This window comes from Neomonachus schauinslandi, chromosome 1 (genome assembly GCF_002201575.2).
Source record: "Neomonachus schauinslandi chromosome 1, ASM220157v2, whole genome shotgun sequence".
NCBI lineage: Eukaryota > Metazoa > Chordata > Mammalia > Carnivora > Phocidae > Neomonachus > Neomonachus schauinslandi.
This window is the reverse complement of record NC_058403.1, coordinates 145,096,337-145,115,603: the sequence shown is the minus strand read 5'-3', so window position 1 is coordinate 145,115,603 and position 19,267 is coordinate 145,096,337. Positions and strand designations below refer to the sequence as shown.

Genomic DNA, 19,267 nt, shown 5'->3' with positions numbered 1-19,267 from the left:
TGGTAGGGAAAAGAGCTCGATTCCTACGATCCCCCACGGCCAGGCTGGAGAGACAGTGGTCTGTCTGCGGGCGGGCGGCGGGCTCTCCGCGGGCCACGGGCTCTCTGGGGGCCACGGCTCCTTGTTGTGGCTCTAGAGTGGGCTGTGGCACCTCCATGTGCAGTTGAATTGTCCCCAGCAGTGCTGTAGTTCTGCCTCTTCTCGGTCCAGGACTCTCTGGTCTGGCTTGTTCCTGTTCATTTTTGGTAAATCTCTTTTCTCCTTCCTCTGCTTAACGGCGGACACCTGTCAGTCTCCTGTCTCGGGGCCTCCTGCCTCCCCCACCTCCTTTGCTTTAGCTGTTGCCTTTCTGGAGGCGGCTTCTGCATCTCTCTCCACCCACAGGAGGCGTTTCCAGAGGCTTCCGGAAACTGAGCACGGGTTTGTCATCTTTCTTACCAGCTGCCTGATTTGCACGGAGGCCACAGCCCATGCCACGTCCTGTCCTTTCTGTCCTCAGGGGCACCTTCTCCCTGCTCCTACATCCACAGATGCTCCTCTCGTGTCTCAGTCCTGGTCCTGAGTGAGCTTGTTAATGTTTTCTTTCTTTTTTTTTTTAAGTTAAAAGTTTTGTGACCCTCTGTTGGTGGCATGGCATTGGTAGATAGCATCCATTTCTGATTTTCAGGGTGGAAAAAGCACGGATGCTTGTCACTGTTTGACAGAATCATGGAGCCGACTCCATTGCTCAGCCGTTAGTGCCTGGCCGTTTAGTGAACGTAAACAGTCTTTAAAGGGAGTGAAGTTTTAAAAATGATATATCCACTGGTCATAAAAGTGTGCTGATTGTAGATAATTTAGCAAAAATTAGGACAAAAAGATGACTAACTTGGCAACCACTTCTCATTTTTTTGTGAGATATTTTTAAGTGGTTTTATTCCTCCAACAAATATATTACGTATCTGGGACAATAATGCTTTTTTACTTAATTATATACATTGACCATTTCCCCATGGTGTTAAAATTCTTCAGAAGAACAGTTTTCATTATTGCTTAATATCCCATCATTTATATTTAATCATTGGTCTGTTATTGGCAATCTGGGCTGTTTCTAATTTTTCCTCAGATAACATACCAGTGAACACCCTTCTACATCAGTATGTGTGAACCCAACACATTTCCTTCAAGTATATTTCTAGAAATTTACTCGGCTTGAAAATGTGGCAATTTTTAAGATTCTTTGAACTATATTATTACTCTTAGATGAAATATTAACTCACTGCAAGAAAAGCAGCCCATTCTTGGTGAGCATATACTGAGTCATGAAATCGTTAGGAACCCTAAGGAATAAATGTTGAGTGAGTGGATGAGTAGGGCATCATTCCATGAGGTGCTTAGAGTTCATAAACTTCCTGATGTTTTCCTCACCTAAGAATGGTCAGCAGATTCAGAGACTGGTGGATCCCTCATTCTTTGGATTCAGAATTCTTTTTGGGTTTCATCTCTAATTTCTGCTGATGGTTTGTACATGATGGTGCTTAATGATAAATGAAAAGGACATCCATTGAGTGTTTATTACATTCTGGGCACTTTGAGTCCCCCTGCAGTGCTCAGAGGTGGAGACTATTCTTATCCCCATTTTTAAAACGAGGAGGCCGAGGTTCAGAGGGACCCAGCCTAGGGTCACACAGGATGGGTATGAAACAGGGTCTGAGCCCAGCTGGACCAACTGTGCAGCCCAGGCCTTATTATCTGGTTTGAAAAGGTCTTATGTACTTTTGAGGTACTTAAAATGGACAGCATTTTAGCTCTGATTTATGATCTTCTCATCTTTCACCAAATCTTTTTATTTCCAAGAATCTGGCTCTGTAGTACTCAGGAGCACTTTGTCTGAAAACACCGTATTTGGTCTTTAAGAAGTCTGAACACGGCGTACATGTTTTCTTACAAGACACCTGAGGAAGAGTGTCTTACCCTTTTCTTGGCTTGTACAGGTTGTTACCCATTAATGAGTGTTTGGAAAATGACAATAAGTAATGGCCTGAAGAATACGATTGAAGTACTCAATTGTATGTGTGCGTGCGCGCGCATGTGGTATTTTTTAATTCAAAGTGTTATCAGGGATCACCTAAAGCTTCATGAGAGAGAACAGTAATGTATGTTATCTCTAGAAGTTTAGCTAGGATTGAGAGATGCAGCTAATCTGTGTGGGAGTAGGGGATGTCTATTTGAGGTTTAGGTAACCTCCCTATATGGTGAAGGTTTTCCTCTTCTGAGTGGTTCTTAAAGAAGACAAGTTGTGAGAGACCCAGCAGTCAGCCCTGTGTTAGAGGGCCTCGCCTCCCTCATCTGCCAACTCCATGTGTGACCTTGAGCAAATCTCATAGCCTCTTTGGGACTCAGATTTACTATCTGGAAATTAGTCAGCATTAAACATTCCTTGGCTCTCCAAAATATGTCATTGAGAGCTAATTTTTACTCTTTTGTCAAAGGTATCCCAGGACAAAGTTCTTTTATTGTTGTTATTTCTTGTTTTTGTTTTATTGCATTTTCTTTTAAAGTATTTTTTCTGTATTGTATAATAGGAATTATGAGACTTGGGACTTTAATTTTCAGTTTTAAGAAATTGTTAAAAAGTAAAACCAGCTTCATAAATTAAAAAAAAAAAGGTAGTGTTTGCTTTTTTTAAAATAAAAATGCTATTATTGCTCTCAGGTGATAATTCTAGGGAAAATTTTAAAGAATTCTCAGAACACTAGAAATATTGGCCTAATTCTCTAAGCACGTTTTAAATTGCCTAGAACTTTTCTCATTAAGATTTAGATCTCTGCAAGGCTTATGTTCTAAAAGGCTACAAGCTGTTGCAAATAATTTCCGTATTCACTGAGTAAATCCCAAGGGGGCAGAGCCCACGTCTGCCTTGTGTTTGAATGGGCCAAAGCCCTCCGCCCAGTGCCTTTCGTTAAATAAGTGTTTAATAAATCCTTCTTGAGTAAGAGAGAATGAAAAGATATAATGTTTTTAAGTTAAAGTTTTTTTCCTTTTTAAAAATAAAAACAAACAAAAAAACCACCTATGGAATACAGAGATCATGTTGGTTTTTGCCACCTTCCCAAGATCGCCTTCGTCTGATTAAAATCCTAAGTGCAGCAAAAATAGAGGCACTGCAACATGCTCTGAGCCTAGACAAATGAAATGGATAAGTAACACCCGGTGCTGACTTCCTGAAAGTGGGGGGGGGCGAGTTAATAGTTACACGAGGTGATGACGTAGAGAAAATGTGGGGGAAAGGGTGTCCTGTGGAACCCTGGGGATCTGTTCTCACCCAGGTGTTATGTGTGGTGGGTGGGGTTGAGTGAGGGGAGGAAAGATAAATTATAGGGTTGGGGTGGAGGATGTGTTGGGGACGGAAAAGGGATCTTACAGCCAGGGAAAACTTCTCATTTTCATTTGCCAACAAAAATGATAGCAAAATGCATACCTTACAATATATTTATAAATAGTTGCCATGAATTTCTCTCCTGTAAACGCCCACGTTTTGGCCATGTCCTTTTGCCATTCCAACACCGGGGGCCTTGTTTCCAGGTGAGCATCCAAATGAGCCTTGGATTGTGCCCACTCCCCTCTCTTGCTCATCCCTCACACGAGTGGACTCTTCCTTGGGCCCATTTGCACTGCTGTTAGCTCCCCAGGTGTCTGCAGGGGCAGAGGTGGGAGCAGAGCGGCCCTGGCTGCCTGGGCACTCCGCATGCATGAGCCACACCTGGTCACAGCGTCCCCAGCCCGGTGTGGGCCCAGGCCCCAGCAGAGCTGGAGGACCTGCCTGATAGCACCTGCAGCTCTGGGTGCAGGGTCCGGTCAGCAGGGTCGTCAGGGACTCCTCCCCAGCGGCAGTCTACCCACATGGCCCCTGAGCTTACTCTGGCATCTGCCACCTGCCAGCTTTTTTTTTTTTTTCTCATCAAACCAGATTCCAATCTGAGTATCTTTTCTTTTAAGACCAAAAATGCTTGGCAAGCAGTTCTGTACAGATTGACTGTTTTCCTTTTCATGTCACTCCAGCACGTCTACGACAAAGTTGGAACAGACTCAGGTGGGAAATTGACATGACAGCTCAGCTCGCACCCCCACTGGCTCCTCCTGGGGGATGCGCTCAGGCCAGAGAGGCTCCGAGTCACAGCAGGAGCAGAGTCGGGGTTCTTCGGTGGAGCTTCTGGTTTGTGTTTGAAGCCTGTGACACCAGCCCCGTGACCCGCCGGTCCCAGGAGTGGAATGCCCCATGCAGCCCCCCAAGGCTGCAGCAAGCAAACTGGGAACTGTGGGACACATGCGAGCTGTTTCTTCTCCGTGTGCTTCTCGGATTTTAGTAACTGCATCAAGGTCGGCTGCACGTTAGCTCGGCAGTGCCCTGCTGAATGCCATCTCCCTGCCTTTGGATGTGTCTCTGAAAGCCAGGCTTTGTTCTGCCCCAGAGAACCCTGGAGGTGGCATGGGCGCCTGCTTTTCCTGTGCCTGCAATGAGGTGGAGATGGTTTGGGAGGGGGGTAGCTGACAGCAAGCTGTTTGCTAACAGCCTGCCTTCTGCCGCAGGAGCTCGGTGACTGGCAGTGGCCATGTTTTAAAAACTAAAGATCGGAAAGAGAGCTCCCCAGAAGCCTCCTCTCTGTAGCAGGTGCAGGGAAGGTCTGCTTGTAAGGCTGTGTTTTACTCGAGCTCCAGCAGCCCTGTCTGGAATGGAAGGCCAGGAAGCCCATTTTTCTGTCTTTAGGCTCCTGGCCTCCTTTGGGTGCAGACAGAAGGCCAGCCGCACTATTTCCTGAAGGGAGGGAAGCCCTAGAGACTGGGAGCATGTTCCAGAGGGGATTGGGGCCGTCGAGTGGTTCTCCTTCCTAGCAGGAGGGAAGCACGCAGGGAGCCATCCTTATACCCACCTGCTTGAGTGGGTGGCAGCGCGGGGCCTGTGCCGATCACCGAGGGGCACGGAGGAAGGAAAGTGGCATGTGGCGAGTGCCGGGACGTCAGATACTTTGGGGCAAACTCATAACTGCATTATTTGTGCTTTAATTGTTCATTATTAGTGTTTACTCATCTTTTAAACGTATTGAATAACTATTCAAAATTATGTATACATATATGTATAGGTTCAGGTATATATAGAAAATCATTCATAGGTACATGGATATTTAATTCATATGCTCACAGAACTAATTAATTAGAAACTCAGAAGTTAAGTTCTTTTAAACAGTTACATCTCATCACAAATGTATGCCTTAGATTCCCCTAACACTGCCGACCAAATCTATTTGATTCTCTTAAGTGCTTTACAAAAGCGAACATACAGCTCACCTCGCAACATGGGACCCGACCCTCCTGCCTGGGTGTAGTCTGTGACCACGGCGTCAGGCCTTTCTGTTCTCCTACCTGCCTCCTCATTCCATATCCGGTTGGCTTATTCATAGCCACCCTACTTAGAGAAATGTTCATGTCATGCTTTACACAAGATATTAGTGGCAGATACAGAACAGTCATACACGCCCACCCTCCCCTTACTTCTTAAGAGGGATTAAAAATATCTTCCTATTATCTTCTTTCCTTTATATATCAGTTGCTTCATTCACTTGGTTGCCTTTTTAGTCTTGGCATTCCCTGATTGTCATGGCCTTTACAGACTCAACTTATTCCCTTTAAATGTCATTAACTGTATTCTGTTTCTGATGTTCAAATAGTCACAACCTGGCCCTTGACTGTCCTTTTAAGCTGGCTTCTGCGCCTTATCACTTCTACCCCGAAGACCTTGTGGAGCCATCTTTGCTTTCTTGCATGCCCGCGGTTGTAGGTGGATCTTGATTTTTCCTGCCTCAAGGCATGGAATTAGCAGCTCTCCAAGGAGCCCTGTTGACATTTCACCCAAAGCTGGACACCAGAATGTTAACCTGCTGGTCATGGGTGGAGTGCCACTTTCTTGACAGAGCTGGAAATAGGATTTCTTTTTAGTATCACAAAGTCCCATTGATATTTTCAATTTAATTCTTTCGTGATCATTTTTTATTTTGTTCTTAAAAAAAAAAAAGACTTCACAATTTTTAAAAAAGATTTATTTATGTGAGGGAGAGAGAGAGCCTGAGTGGGTGGGGCAGGGGGAGAGGGAGAGAGAATCTCAAGCAGACTCCCCGCTGAGCCCGGAGCCTGACTTGGGGTTCGATCTCACGACCTGAGCCGAAACCAAGAGTGGGATGCTTAACCGAATGAGCCACCCAGGTGCCCCCACAATTTGTTTTTGCTGTGAGATGCCAACTTGAGTTTTTATCTCCTTTGTCTCCCCCCCCCCTTTTTTTTCCCTTTCACATTTCATTTGTAAATAATCCTTGGATGTTTTCTTAATTATCAAGTGGGGAAGACTTTAGAGGTGGACCATGCCCAATTTATATCCAGATGCTCTTATTGCTGAGTGGTCCTGGACAAGCGACTTAAACTCTCTGGGTCCCCTGTCCTCATCTGCACCGCGAGGGGGCTGGTGATTAGGTAGCAGGGTCTGAGGAATGAGTGAGCTAGAAAGTGCTGGCTGCCTGGTGTGCAGCCTGCATATCCTAAATGGTATTGGGTGATGAGGGTGAGTGAGAGGTGGCTTCTCTGGGGCTGCTCCTGGGACCTGTCCCTCATCCTGATTCTCCCAGGGTGGGGTGGTGATGGGGGCAGCCCAGGCCAGGGCTGGGGTGGGGGGGAAGCTTGCTTTTTCAGCTGCAGGAAGCTGGGGGGGGGGGTGGGTGGGTGGGAAGGGAAGGCTGGGACCCTCGGGGCCATGGGACTCTTGGAGGAAAGTGTGGATTTGAAGGCAGGTATACACCTGGATCTTAACCTCAGCACCGTCTCCGCAGAGCTGCGGATGGATTGCTTTATCCTTCTGAGCCTATAAAATGGGAGTTTTGGTGTAGATGTTCACTTTGAATCTTGCTTGAAGCCCATGGAAGTCACCCACAAATGATGCTCTTTCCTTTGTACTTGTTGATACACACTGTTTTCTTTCCCATTTTCTTAAGACATGAATTGGATATGTATAGTCTTTGCACTTGATGTAAGTTGTATTCAGTAATATATGACTGTTTAGAAATGCGCCCCCCGCCCTGCCTCCCACCAACTGTCACTCTCGCTTATTACTGTGAACTCAGTGCCTTTTCATTAATTATGCGGGGACAAGCCAAGACATGACGATTCTACCTCATTTCCCTAATTATAGCTTAGAGAATTGTACTCTCTTTTTAATTGCCTGTACTGGCTTATTTATGTTTTTAAAGAATTTGAGTGATGAAGATGATCGGAAACTAATATTTATTGCCAACTCACTTTGTCCCAGGCACTGTGCTGAGTGCTCTGCCATCCATTAATTAATTAATTAAAACCTCGCCTTGTCTCTGAGGCAGGTATTATAATCACCTCATTTCACAGATAAGACTCAGGTGTCTAAGAAGGTCACAGAGATGGTGGATGAGGAGCCTGGACCAAACCTCAGGCCATCTTACTTCAAAAGCCCGCACTGTTAACTATGAAATTAAAGTGCCTGTTAGTCTGCCTGTCGTCTGTCTGTATGTCCATCTATCCATCCATCCATCCATCCATCCATCCATCCATCCATTATTTTTTGCCTTTATGATGATGTGTTAGGAATAAAGTATTTTTAAAAATTTATAGTGCTGGAGGAAATGTGCCATGACTTTCTTTAAATGGTCTCTACCCTCATCTGACTTTCTGTGATGCTTTACAGAGTTTGCATTTCCTGTTTGTTTATTACATCTTCATTTTGCAAATTCATATTGGACTCTTTCCCCCAGACATAGGGGAATCTGTTAATTATTGACTGGAGGCCTAGAATCATCTTTTTAGAAACACCTTAAGGAACTTTATTTATTTTTACTTTTTTAATTTTTATTTATTTATTTATTTAAAGATTTTATTTATTTATGTGACAGAGAGAGACACAGCGAGAGCAGGAGCACAAGCAGGGGGAGTGGGAGAGGAAGAAGCAGGCTTCCCGCAGAGCAGGGAGCCCGATGTGGGGCTCGATCCCAGGACCCTGGGATCATGACCTGAGCCGAAGGCAGATGCTTAACGACTGAGCCACCCAGGCGCCCCTTTACTTTTTTTAGATTTATTTTATTTCAGAGAGAGAGAGAGGGCACAAGCAGGGGGGGCTGCAGGCAGAGGGAGAAGCAGGCTCCCCACTGAACAGAAAGCCTGACATGGGGCTCGATCCCAGGACCCTGGGATCATGACCTTAGCCGAAGGCAGACACTTAACTGACTAAGCCACCCAGGCACCCCTACCCTAAGGAACTTTTAACCGTGGAAGACCTTGGGGCACCAGCCTTCTCTCACGTCTCACGTGGGGGTTTGCTGTGGGCCTGTTGAGAGGTGCTGTCCTTGCCAGAGAGAGACATGATAAGAGGGCCAGAGGGAGAAATATGTTCAGATAATGGGGGCAGGTATAGCCGGAATTAAAATCATTGGCTGCTGACTTTAAATAGGCAGATGTCCTAGAAAATCTTAAATGTGTATCTAAGTTGGGGTCAGGGAGAGGGAAGGGCAGGGATTAAAGTGGGTGAAGGAGGCATGGGGTCTGCTCTCTACGTTGCCCAGGAAAAATTTGGAATTGGGTGGGGAGGGGTGTAGGTCCTCCAGGGTGTAGATGACAGCTGGGAAACAGTGTGACCAGAGACAGTACCATTCCCTGGCACTGTACGTCTTCCAAACTTTCTCAAAAGCCTGTTTACAGCCTGAGCCAAGATTCATCACCAGCTGCCTTTAACTTTCCTTTCCCCTTCTGAGACTTGAGAAGGTTCTGCTATTTGATGTTGCTAAAGAGGCAGGAACCCTGCTTTCCACTCGGGGCAGGACACGCTCTCACAGTGTGCAGGCTGGGCCAAGTGGGAAGAACTGCTTGAAGCATCTTGTGCTGGTGGGCAGGCACGGCCTGGTAAAAGCACAGGGCCCTGAAGTAAGGAAGGGGTACCTGGAGCTGGGAGAAGATTCTGGAACCTACCCGGGGGACAGGAAGCCAGCTCTGGGGACCTCACAGCACAGCATCATTAAAGGCTTATCTGCTTCCCATGATTTAGGAAGGTTGAGATAGATCTATCTATACGTAGTACAGATTCTGCCCAAGAGTCTATATATAGGGTTTGTAATTATGTGTGTATGTATGTTTATAAACGTATATATATATGTGTGTGTATATATACATGTATACACACAAAAACATAGTTTTCTTCTTAAAAAATTTTTTATTCAAATGCAGAGAGAGAGACACACACATTGTATATGTTACCCTCCCCAATCTATCCATCCTATTGACATACCTCACCATTGAAACTGTGGTCTGGGGACCAGCAGCATTGCTGTCCTGTGGGAACTTGTTAGAGATGCAGAATTTTGGGCCTGCTGCGGACCTGCTGCATCCGAATCTGCATTTTGGCCAGAGCTCTGGGTGCTTCCAAGGCACATTAACTCCTGGAAGCCCTGCCCTAGACGGACGTCTCCACGTTTGTTAACTGAGGCACCGTAGGCAACTGGAAGAATAAAGGGAAATTGTCCCTGTTCAGTCATTGTAGAAGGAAAGGAGCATGCCCTCTCGGTAGTGGAAAAAAGACCTTTTACTACTACTCGTTCACAAATTACATGGTCTTGAGTAGCAAATTAAGAGAAAAACCCATCAAAGCCCGTGCTGCTGCTGCTGATGGCAGCAGATAGTTACAGTATTCAGCCAACAGGCTGGTGAGGTTCGGTAGGTAGTTTTGTTTTAGGGCATTGGTTTTCGAGAGAGATTTTTGCCTCCAGAGGACATTTGGCAGTGTCTGGAGACATTTTTGGTCCTTACATTGACAAGGAGAGAGAGAGAGAGAGAGAGAGAGAGAGAGGGTGATGCTCCTGGCATCTAAGTGGCTAGAAGCCAGGGGTGTTGCTAATTCCCCCACCCCCCCCCAATGACCGGACAGCCCCACAGCAAAGAAGGATCTGATCTTCAGTGTCAGTAGCGCTGAGGTTGAGAAACCCTGGTTTAAGGGATGGAGTTACCTATAGTAAGTCCAAAATCTGTCTAATTATCCATTACTCATTTTAATGAGGTATTTAAAACATACCAAACACTTAGAACTAATAAATGGTAACTCCATTTTTTTTTTCTTTAGGAAATAGCACATTACCGATGCATTTATAAGGACAGTTGCAAAGCCCCCATTTCCTTCCTCCCTAGAGGCAACCACACCATTTTGCAGGTGGGCTGTTGCCTTCTGTTGTTTGTACTTGGATCACACACGTGAGTGTCCATGAAACAGCCTATCGCATTGCCTGGGCCCCTTTGTGATGGCGTTCTCCCCTGTTCGTATATTGCAGGCTGTTTTCCCAGAAGTTTGAGCAAAGGCATGCGCAGGGGAGCAGAACTGCATCTCAGTGAAAACATTTCCATTTTCTGAGTAATTTACATTTCCTTTAGGTGGTGGTCAAAAATGTTAAGGAGAGGTGTTTAATGTATTAAATCAGGTTGGCGAAAGAAAACCAAAAGTAATGGTTGCAGATTTTAGAAGGTGGCATTTTTCAAGCGCAGACTCTGTAGCGGCCCAGAACCCAGCAGATATTCTTGTCCTTAGGTTTGTTGGAAGTGATGATGGTGGCAAGACCCCCGGTCCCCACCTGCCCGCACCCTCCTTTCTCCCTGGGTGGCACCTCCCAGCCCCTGCTCCCAGCATCCTTGGAAGACATTTCCTTCATCTCTGCATCATTTTTCAGAGCTGGCCAGTTTCTATGGCAACTGTTAGATTGAAAGATGATCAGCGAGCGGGAGGCAAGAGCAGGAGGCGAGGCTCGAGTGAGACCTCCCGGTGGTGGTATGTGTCCCTGACGTCACCCTCCTCGCGTCTGGATAGGACGATAACGGATACTCCCATTCAGGGCGGCTGGCGGCTGCTGCCTTATTAGCAGTGCTGCTGGGGGCTCCGATAGCTCTGCAAATTGCCTCTCTTTCTGCTCCTCCTGTCCTTGCCCCACCAGAATTCTGCTTTTCAGGGCCTCTTTTCTGTTTCGGCTGCAGACTGGCATTAAGAATGCACGGCTTAATTCCGGTGTGTTTCAGGATGCTCTTCTGCCCAGTGTTCTGGAAGGGCAGGGAGGCATGGCAGTGTTTTACTTGATGTTGATGGCGCTGTGAAGTCCGTTCTTTCCTCTGCGAGAATACTGACTATGCAGAAATTTATTGAAGCGGATTATTATGAACTAGACTGGTATTATGAAGAATGCTCGGACGGTAATTATGGCCCCCTGTGAAACAGAGCAGGAATGTGTAGGGGCATTGTCTCCCTCTGGGGTGGGATGGTGGTCCTGAAACCTCTCCTGGGGACTTGGGCGGTGGGGGGGGGGCATGGGAACCAGCAGCACTGCAGGCATGCATGGCTCTGACAGTTGTGAAGGCATGGTGGACGAGATGGCAGGTGGGCAGGGCTCCTGGGGACTCCTCTGCGCTTAGTCGGTCTCTGCTCCGAAGGGCAGATGGTGTTGGTGTGCAGCGCTTGTGAGCATTATACTTCTCTTGGATTGAATTCTCTCCAGGGTGAGGTGTGAGTGTGGTGTTGATGTGCATGCAAGTGTGTGTGTGTGTGTGTGTGTGTGCGTGCGTGCGTGCGCGTGTGCAAGGGGAGATGTGTTCAGTGACCCCTCTGCTATTAATGGGGCTGGGAGTAGTATATTCAGGAGGTGGCTCTCTGGACTGTTGGCAGCATGCCTGGAAGAATCCTCCCTTTCCTGAGCCCAGACCTGGGGGCCCGTGGGGGAGGCTGGAGAAAATGCAGAAGCAGCTTCCCACCTGGCAGGCAATTCAAATGAATTTTGCGGGTGGGATCCCACCGAGCTATGGGGGTGGGGAGACGTTGGGAGGGGCAGGAGAGACTGTCTCCTTCGGTCACAGGCTCAGTTTGTGCAGGGAGGGTGTGGCACATTCCAGAGGAGACTGGGTGGAGTTTGTGTGGCCGGACAGCCTCGGGAGGTTTCGGGTACCTGGAAAATAGCACTGAGGTACGTTCTCAGAGAGGCCACAGGAGAGGGCCCTTAGGCTCCTGTGGTGTTGGGCCTCAGAATCATGTGGGACAAAGTGGATCTGTCTTCTTTAATTTCTTCTTCAAAATGACCCTCAAATCACATGTCTTTTGCATGTCCCCCCCCCCCCCGAAAAGAACACAATATGTACAGTCTGAGGGTCGGGTCCCTAGTGATGCTATGTTCCCTAAGGTTAACTGTTTCTTAATTGAATCAGGAGTTTGAGACTGCGCTAACCATGAACACATTTGATAAACCTGAATGATGTAGCAGGCTGGGAGCTGGCCTTGCCAGTAAGCTGAGCATAATTATCTCTTGTCTGCTGGTTTCTGCCTTGACCAACAGGAGAGGGACTGAGAGGTTTCCTCGGGGATGGTGGGTGGGTATGTAACTGTGCTGAGAAACTTCCCCAGTTGAGCCCCACTGTCCCCCAGCATTAGGTGAGGATGGTGTCATGTGGAGTCCGTGTGCAGTTTTTAAATATCCTGAGTAATGGTGGTGGTGAGCAGCTCCAAGGGTCTTTGGGGAAAAGGTGGCTGGATCCTTTTTCTCGTTTGGATATATCGTTCTTGAAGCAAGTTCCCATCCTGTTACCCCGCTCCAAGAGGCAATGATAGGGATGCTTCTTTTCAGAACTGTCACTGAATTTGTAGAGTTTCCTTGGTGATTTGGGACTCACTGAGCAAGCCCTCCCTAACTTTTTAAAGTATGGACCTGTGTTGGATCACTGGAATAGGGAGCATAAGTTCCAGCAGAGTGCCTGTCCCAGACTGCTGAGGAGTTGGGTGTGGCCATGGCTCCCGCGGATCCCTCCAGAAGTGGGGGAGGAAGGTTTTTTACTGTCTTGACCCAATTGCTACACCGTCCAGCTCTCTTTACACCCTCGTCCTTGGGAATAAAGCCAGTCGCTGGTGGTAGTCAGTCTGAGGGGTGAGAGGAGGCTGGCTGACTCTTATCTGGGTGTCTGTCAGAAGGATTTTCTTACCCAGCCATTTCACAGTTGAGTCTTTTGGCCCTGGAGGCAGCCAGATCTCTCTTCTTGCAACCGAAAGGAAAATGGAAGGAGAGGCGACTCATCTGTCCAAGGGTAAATCAATGTTGATTGCAGTTACTCTCTGAGTGTGTGTTGAGCAAAATACTTGCCTTTACCCTCCATTCCAGTTTGGATGAAGGGGAGAGGGCCACTGGGACAGAATTTACTAGGACAACTGGCATTTTCATAATCCCATTTTTAAAATAGCAAAACAGGGGACGGAAACCCAGAAATCATTTAGCTTAGGAAACCCAGGGGATTGGGATTTCAAGTAAATGCTAATTTTGTAGTCAACTCCTTTACTCATTTCTCCCACTAGTTGGGTTCTTTGCTGGCCTCTGCAGTTGGTCTGGAAATGCAATTTGCCTTTGTTTATATATGCATCTTTAAAATTGCAAATGAAATAGCCCTTTCATCTCCCAGTCCTGACCTACTGGGTGGTGAGAAGGCCAGGTAGGAGTAGACAACACAGCACTGCTTTGTCTCTCTTACCATTTGGCATTTGAATCGGTAATGAGGGAAACTTCCAGGGAACTTTCCATATTAATAACAAAAGATGAGTCAAATGTTTTGAAAAAGATGCAAAATCACCATTTATGTCAGAGTTACTGACTCACACTTACATTGCAGGGTTAGCACTGACGAGTAATATATATATATAGACCCCTCTTTTAAAATTGGAATAAAAAAATAGCTGCTGTTCTCTTTTCTCTCTGATGTTTAGGAGAGCTTTATTTGGTGTCGAAGGACTGTATCCTTCACCTTTTCAGTCTTAGTTATAGAATCATACACACCATCTTCCCCACCGCCCCAGCCAAAAGCAGTAAGACCCCAGAGGGTGTAACAGGGGGCATGGGGTAGGGGCTTCGAATAATAAGAAATTGGAGGGCTTGGTTGCCCAGTATCTTAAGGTCATTTTTAGAGACAACCAGCTCTCAACACCGTATAGCATGGCCTTCGCGGAATTTGCGCAGATAAACTGGTGCCTATAGTTTAAAGTGTAGTGTCAGACCAGGTCCTGGCTACCTACAATGGTTGGGGGCCCCCCCCCCCCCCGCCAAAGCCTGGTAGATTATGAAAATCGCCCACTTATTTAAAAAGAAGATTCTTGGGTTTACTCCAGATCCAGAGAGGTCCTGAGAAATCTGAATTTTTAGCACGTGCTTTAGGTGATTCTTTACATCAGGCGGGTTTGGGAAACTGTGCCAGTGTCAGTGGAGACCAGCCCCAGCTGGTCTGGAAAGTAATTCTTTAGGTCTGTCACAGAATCTCCTGTTGTTTCTTGGCTATGCTGGTCACTTTTTTTTTTTTTTTAAGTATGCTTTTAAAAACTGTGAGGCCTTTTCAATATTTAAAAAGGCTTGTGTTCAAGTGTATGTCTTTAAGTTAAAGAGAGTGTACTTTTGTAATGACTCTAGAAGTGTGGAGATCACCAGAAAGGGCACTGGCCTGGAGCTTCTGTCTGAGGCCCGTTTTGCACTCTGCATGGCCATGTGGTTTGGGCACATCCTGGGACCTCTGTGAGCCTCTGTCAACTCAGATGCCTCGTCTGGAGAGTGGGGATAGCCACACTGACCAGAGCCATAGTGAAGAGTTGTTGAAAGCACAGTTGACCCCTGAACAACGTGGGGGTTGGGGGTATTGACCCCCTCCCCACAATACAAAAAATCTGTGTAGAACTTTTGACTCCCTCAAAACTACTAATAGCCTACTGTCAACCAAAAGCCTTGCCAACAACATAAACAGTTGATTGACATGTTCTGTATGTTGTATATATTATATGCAGTATTCTTAGAATAAAGTAAGCTAGAGAAAAGAAAATGTTGTTAAGAAAATCATAAGGAAGAGAAAATATATTCACAGTACTGTACGGCATTTATTGAAAAAAAATCCACATATAAGTGGACCCGCGCAGTTCAAACTCATGTTGTTCAAGGGTCAACTGTAAAAGCTTTCTGTAAACCGTGATGTTCTAGGCCAGTGCTTAATTTTATTTTCTCAGAAATAGTCTAGTTAGTAAGTTCTTTTTAAAAATCCCTTTCAGAAGGTGAGTGGCATTTTGAACAAGGTGTAGTGTCTTTTTTTTTTTTTTTAAAGATTTTATTTATTTATTTATTTGAGAGAAAGAGAGAGAGAGACAGAGAAACAGCATGAGAGAGGAGAGGGTCAGAGGGAGAAGCAGGCTCCCCACTGAGCCGGGAGCCCGATGTGGGACTCGATCCCAGGACTCCGGGATCATGACCTTAGCCGAAGGCAGTTGCTTAACCAACTGAGCCACCCATGTGCCCAGGTGTAGTGTCTTTTTTTAAGATTTTATTTATTTATTTGAGAGAGAGAGTGAGAGAGCGAGCACGAGAAGGGGGAGGGTCAGAGGGAGAAGCAGGCTTCCCGCCGAGCAGGGAGCCGGATGCGGGGCTGGATCCCAGGACCCTGGGATCATGACCTGAGCCAAAGCCAGACGCTTAACCGACTGAGCCACCCAGGCGCCCCAAGGTATATACTTTACCACCTGTTTCTTGCTAGTTTCTCTTGTACCCATGCACCCTCATTGCCTGCTGTACAACATTGCAGACGTGAGTGTCGGGGCACGGGGTGGTCTCGCTCAGGCTGATCTCATCACGGGGAAGCTCCGGTGGACGGCTGAGGAAGTTGTTCCTTGGGCTTCTTACTCCATAGTGAAAAGTCCGTGACGATACAGGGGGGCTGTCACGCGTGCTCTGGTACTCGCTTGACTGCAGTGACCTCTAAAATGCCACCCCAAGGTGGGGGGTGGCTAGCTTGGGAGTAAAGTTTTGTTGGAGGTATTTTAAGCATTCATTGAAAAGCTGTTCCTAGGTTTCAAGATGATTTTCTAATGTTCCTGCACAATGCAAACAGGCCCCATGTGTTCATCTTGTGTTTATTGTGGGATGCACCTTTGGAAGCGGAGGATGGCTTTTCCCTTTCCAGACACAGCACCCTTCTGAATGGGTGTAAAAGTGACTTAAAAAAAAAAAAAAAAAAGAATTAAGTATAAATGCGTAATGTAACTGTCCATTCTTTTGACTGGCTTTGGGAAAGTAGCGGTAATGTCCTCCCTCAGATGTCGATGCAAGCCCAGATCCCAGGTTTTGGAGCATGATGTTTCTCTTATTTATTTATTTTTAATGGCATAAGTGAGGTCCTTGGACCATGACCCTCAGTAATGGGGGCTCTGCAACAACGGGACCAAGAAGTGGCAGGAGGAGGGTGCTTGGAGCACTGAGAGAAGGCTGCACGGTGGATGGCACCAGGAGGAGAGGGCAGAAGGACACTCGTGGCAGGAGGGTGCAGTGGGGGTCATGCGGGCAGGGGGCTCTAGGGGAAGCACAGACCATGGAGGTCAGGAAGTGTACAGCTCTATCTTGAAACGAAGGGGCACCCTCTGGAGGAGGGCTGCCGTCCAGTGGGACTTGTTGTGACAATGGAAACATTCTGTGTTGTGCTGTCCGGTATGGTAGCCACTAGCCACGTGGGGCTCTGGAGCACTGGAAATGTGGCTAGCATGACTGAATTTTGGATTTTTAAAATTTTAATCAATTTAAATTTGAACGTAAATAGCCCCAGTGGCTTGTGGCCATTCTCGGGACAGTGCATGGTAGAGCTTCGGGACAGTGACGTCTCTGACGGTATACTGAGTAGGTCTGGAGAGGGATACTCACAGAAGGAAGCCCCTCTACCCTGTAAGAGGCCACCCCTTCCACTTAACGGCCTTCCTGTCCAGTGTTCCCCGGGGGCAGTCCAGAACTCAGTCCCTACCTCTCTTCCCCGGCATCCCGGTGTCTGGTCCTTGCTTCTAGGGCAGCACACATCCTTGCTCCCTGACTCTTCCTGGGGCTGAGCTCCATCCAGAGGTCCAGGATCTCCCTCTTGGCACAGGGATTCCTAGGTTTTCTTGCTTTGGCTTTTGAAGAAATTACTCTGTCAGAGAAGATGTTCTTTGGCCCGTTGCTGCCTTTAACCTTGAAATGAATGCAGGTGTGGATGAGGTTTGAGAATTCCTTAACATCCCAGGGTGGGGGGGTAGATTTGGGGTGGGTGGCAGGGAATATCCTGAAGAAGGACTAAACCCAGAAATAGGGGGTGACGTGACGAGTCTAGGATGGTTTTGTGTTCAAAATGCTGTGTCCTCAATGTTTATTATATATATAGACATGGACATCATTTGACATCATTTGTCAAGGATAGCCTAGATTTGAGTTAAAAGCTGAGTAGAAACAACTTGCTGATGAGTCATCACTTGAGAGTATTTTCACATACATGAAATCAGCTTTGTTTTCATTTGTACACACCGTGGCCAGTACAGTATCCTACACATCTTACAGTCAGTCTGATATTTGATGAATGAATAATGCACAAGGTGGAGATCCTCCCTCCCATCCTCCCTTCCTCCCTCCCTTGCCAGGGCTTTCAGACTCACTGTCATTTGAATTGAATTAAGCCCAATTTGATACCATTTATTGAGATTAAATGGCATTTTTCCCCCCTGAGTGTGTGTCCTCATACACATTGTATTTAAAGCTTATGCAGATTTTCAAAATGTGATTTTAAACCCCCTGCCACTGAATTTCTGCTAAGCTTCCTTTTTATAAAGAATATCTCTTTAATGTTGTACAATGTAGTAATCATTTTCAGGTTCCAAAAAATTAGCCAGACAATGCGTATGTCTCTAGGGTTTTATTTTTAAATAACATTTTTTATTATATTCTGGTTTGCTATTTGAGGCACTCATATGGTCTTATATTCGTTTTTGTGGCGGTAGCAATTCAATGGAGCAGACATTTTTAGCTACCAAAACAGGATCTTCAGCCCTACAGATCCAAAGCTGAATGAGACCGAGCGCCTGCACCTGTGCAGAGAATTCTGTGTGATGGTCTTGCCTCTGCTGAAAGCCTCCCTCTCCATTACCTGGGGGTAGTGAATCGGCAGAGAGCTGGAATAGGTCTCCTGCTGTGGCTTTTAGGAGCAGGGACACCCGCCGCAGTATAGCTGGGAGGTGGGCGAGGCACAGAAATTGCAGAATGGGCTGCAGTTCTTCGCGGCCAGCGCTTGGGGCCACCTTCCAGTGGGTTTGATGGAAGAACCTGCCATTTTCACTGTTAAAGGCAAAATCAAACAGTACAGAGGAATTGGTACTGAGATACACAATTAAACTGTGGATTCTTCTTCCAGGCAACATTGTAAACTATTAGGCTTTAGGCTTTAGATTTTTTTCCCCCTTATCCTAGCAATTAGAATTTGTAAATCTGACTGTGAGTATACAGATTTAGGATGAGAGTGGGGGTTATAAAATGCAGATTTAAAAACAGCAAATGCAATGTATTATTACCAAAGAAAGACTGAATTAAGCTTAAAACAGGTAATGGTTACTGCCACATCTTTTTTTCCTTCTGCTAGGAATCAGAATGATCACTTCCTTCCCTGTTCAGGACTGTGTCAGGCCGTTGTCAAAGTCAGATTGGTCTCAGGGGCGCCTGGGTGGCTCAGTTGGTTAGGTGTCAGCCTTGCTCAGGTCATGATCCCAGGGTCCTGTGTCTGGCTCCCTGCTCAGCAGGGAGTCTTACTTCTCCCTCTCCCTCTGCCCCTCTCCCCTGCTCATGCTCTCTTTCAAATAAATAAAATCTTTTTTAAAGATTTTATTTATTTATTTGACAGAGAGAGACAGAGAGAGAGAGGGAACACAAGCAGGGGGAGTGGGAGAGGGAGAAGCAGGCTCCCTGCTGAGCAGAGAGCCCGATGTGGGGCTCCATCCCAGGACCCTGGGATCATGACCTGAGCTGAAGGCAGATGCTTAACAACTGAGCCACCCAGGCACCCCTCAAATAAATAAAATCTTAAAAAAAAAAAAGGCAGATTGGTCTCAGCTTCTGGAGTGTGCCCACCAAACTTCTCTAATCTGAGGGCATTGGGCAATTATTCACCAGGGCGGCTCCTCTGCTGGAGTCCTACCTTGAGACAGGTGTACTGCTCAAGGCTTGTTTGGTATTGCCCTGTGCAGTTGCTATGAAACTTCCAGGGAGCTACCATTCCTCATTGCTTCTGGGGGGAGGAAGAGTGGGGAGAAGAATCTGGAGGTGGAGAGCTTAACCTAAAGCCCTGCACCTGCCAGCCTGCCTCCCCTCTGCATCCACAGCACCTGGCAAGGTCACCCAGGGGCAGGCAG

General features: G+C 46.7%; 1 protein-coding gene across 7 annotated transcripts in view; it reads left to right on the top strand.

Moving 5' to 3' along the window:
* TRAK1 (trafficking kinesin protein 1) overlaps nt 1–19,267 on the top strand; it is a 177,501-nt gene that overhangs the window by 101,345 nt on the left and 56,889 nt on the right. For 2 of the 7 annotated variants that reach the window (XM_044920644.1, XM_044920642.1), the window contains exon 1: nt 11,205–11,268. The exons of the other annotated variants lie outside the window; for them this stretch is intronic. In XM_044920644.1, coding sequence (XP_044776579.1) covers nt 11,205–11,268 — 64 coding nt within the window. Of the gene's footprint in view, nt 1–11,204; nt 11,269–19,267 lie in introns of those variants that run through there. 7 annotated transcript variants of the gene reach the window in all.